We start from the raw sequence: 2,083 nt of genomic DNA on the forward strand, positions 1-2,083 counted from the left end.
ATGGCTGGCGACCCTTTGAAGCGTAATCAGAACCTGTATTGCGCGTACCATCAGGAGCCAGGTCACACTACTGATGATTGCAGGAACCTGAAGAACTATTTAGACCAGCTCGTCCGAGAAGGGAAGCTGAGACATCTGCTGCATCGCTCTGAAGGATGGCAAGAACCATCAAACAATGAAACCAGAAAAAGTACGTTGAGGCCACCCATTGGCACAATTAATGTCATTCTCGCCGCACTTGGAAGGACAGGCTCTGTCCCCTTCAGGGTAATGTCAATGAGCAGTTTCCCGACTAAGCCAGATGACAGGGAATCCAAGAGGGCTAGAATGAGCGCCACGCCATTAATCGGGTTCACGGAGGAAGACAAACAAAGAACTATCCAACCCCACGACGATGCCTTAGTCGTGACGCTCAGGATAGGAGGTTATGACGTGAAAAGGGTGTTAGTTGATCAAGGCAGCGCAATGGAGATAATGTACCCTGATTTGTATAAGGGATTGAACTTGAAGCAGGAAGACCTGTTGCCATACGATTCCCCCCTGGTTAGCTTTGAAGGAAAGGTCGTCATCTCGAGAGGCATGATTAGGTTGCCTGTGCAAACAGACTCAGATGTGGTAGAAGTGAACTTCATTGTCGTAGATGCATACTCCCCTTACACAGCCATCGTGGCCCGGCCATGGCTTCATGCACTAGGGGCTGTGTCGTCAACCTTGCACCAAAAGGTGAAATATCCGTCAGGAGGTCAGATCAAAGAGATAATAGGGAACCAGGGAGTAGCTAGGCAATGCATGGTGTCGGCAATCTTGCGGCAGCAGGATCGCATAACTTCCACTTCGACCGAGAACGACTTATAGCAATTAATGACTACGGTCCCAACTGCGGGCAGTGGAGGACCAGCCATGGAGGTGAACTGTGAGGAATTGGAGAAAGTACTTGTCGGATCTAACCCTGAGAGGTTTTTTCAAATTGGCTCGGAATTGCCGCCCCAAGAGAAGTTGGCACTGACTGCTTTCCTCCGACAGAATTTAGACGTGTTTGCTTGGGACCCCTATGAGTCCCCCGTGGTCGACCCAGATTTCATCTACCACCGCCTTAATGTGAACTCGGCCATAACACCTAAGAGGCAAGCTCCTCGACGACCGTTGAAAGAACATACCGATGCCGTGATAGAAGAGGTCACAAGATTGAAGAAAGCAGGGGCTATCAAAGAGGTCTTCTATCCCGAGTGGTTAGCCAACACGGTAGTGGTAAGGAAGAAGAGCGGGAAATGGCGGGTCTGCGTAGACTTCACCGACCTAAACAAGGCGTGCCCAAAGGATCCCTTCCCTATGCCCTGGATAGACCGGTTGGTAGATTCGACTGTCGGACATCCTAGAATGAGTTTTCTAGACGCTTTTCAGGGCTACCACCAGATACCCTTGGCCGCCGAAGACCAGGAGAAGACTGCTTTTGTCACCTCAGTTGGGAATTATCATTATAAAGTGATGCCTTTCGGCCTAAAAAATGCCGGGTCAACCTACCAAAGGATGATGACCAGGATGTTTGAACAGCAGATGGGTAAAAATATTGAAGTGTACATAGACAACATGGTGGTTAAAAGTAAGCTGGCTCCCAACCATATTGATGATCTTGGCAACGTTTTTCAAATACTAAGAAAGTATAAACTACGGCTAAACGCAACCAAATGTTCATTTGGAGTGGGATCTTGAAAATTCTTGGGCTATATGGTGACTCACAGAGGCATTGAGGCTAACCCTGACCAAATAAGAGCCATCCATAACTTGCAGCCTCCTCGGAACCCTAAGGAAGTCCAGAAGCTTACTGGTATGATAGCAGCTTTAAACCGTATCATCTCGCGCTCAACAGATAGATGCAGGCCATTTTTTCTCCTATTACACAAGTGGAAAGGATTTGAGTGGAATGAGGAATGCGCCATAGCTTTCCAACAGCTAAAGGAATACCTCGCCCAACCGCCGATTATGTCCAGCCCCGAGGCCGACGAGGTTTTGTTTGCCTACATAGCTGTGGCCCCGCATGCAGTAAGTTTGGTGCTAATCAGAGAAGACAACGGCACACAGCGAC

General features: G+C 48.7%; 1 protein-coding gene across 1 annotated transcript; it reads left to right on the forward strand.

The window, feature by feature from the left end:
• On the forward strand, positions 1-855 carry LOC115955807. The gene has a single exon (XM_031074163.1). It carries the CDS (start codon positions 1-3, stop codon positions 853-855), a length of 855 nt encoding a protein of 284 aa, XP_030930023.1.
• Positions 856-2,083: the final 1,228 nt, after the last annotated feature.

Source organism: Quercus lobata, chromosome 1 (assembly GCF_001633185.2).
Source record: "Quercus lobata isolate SW786 chromosome 1, ValleyOak3.0 Primary Assembly, whole genome shotgun sequence".
NCBI lineage: Eukaryota > Viridiplantae > Streptophyta > Magnoliopsida > Fagales > Fagaceae > Quercus > Quercus lobata.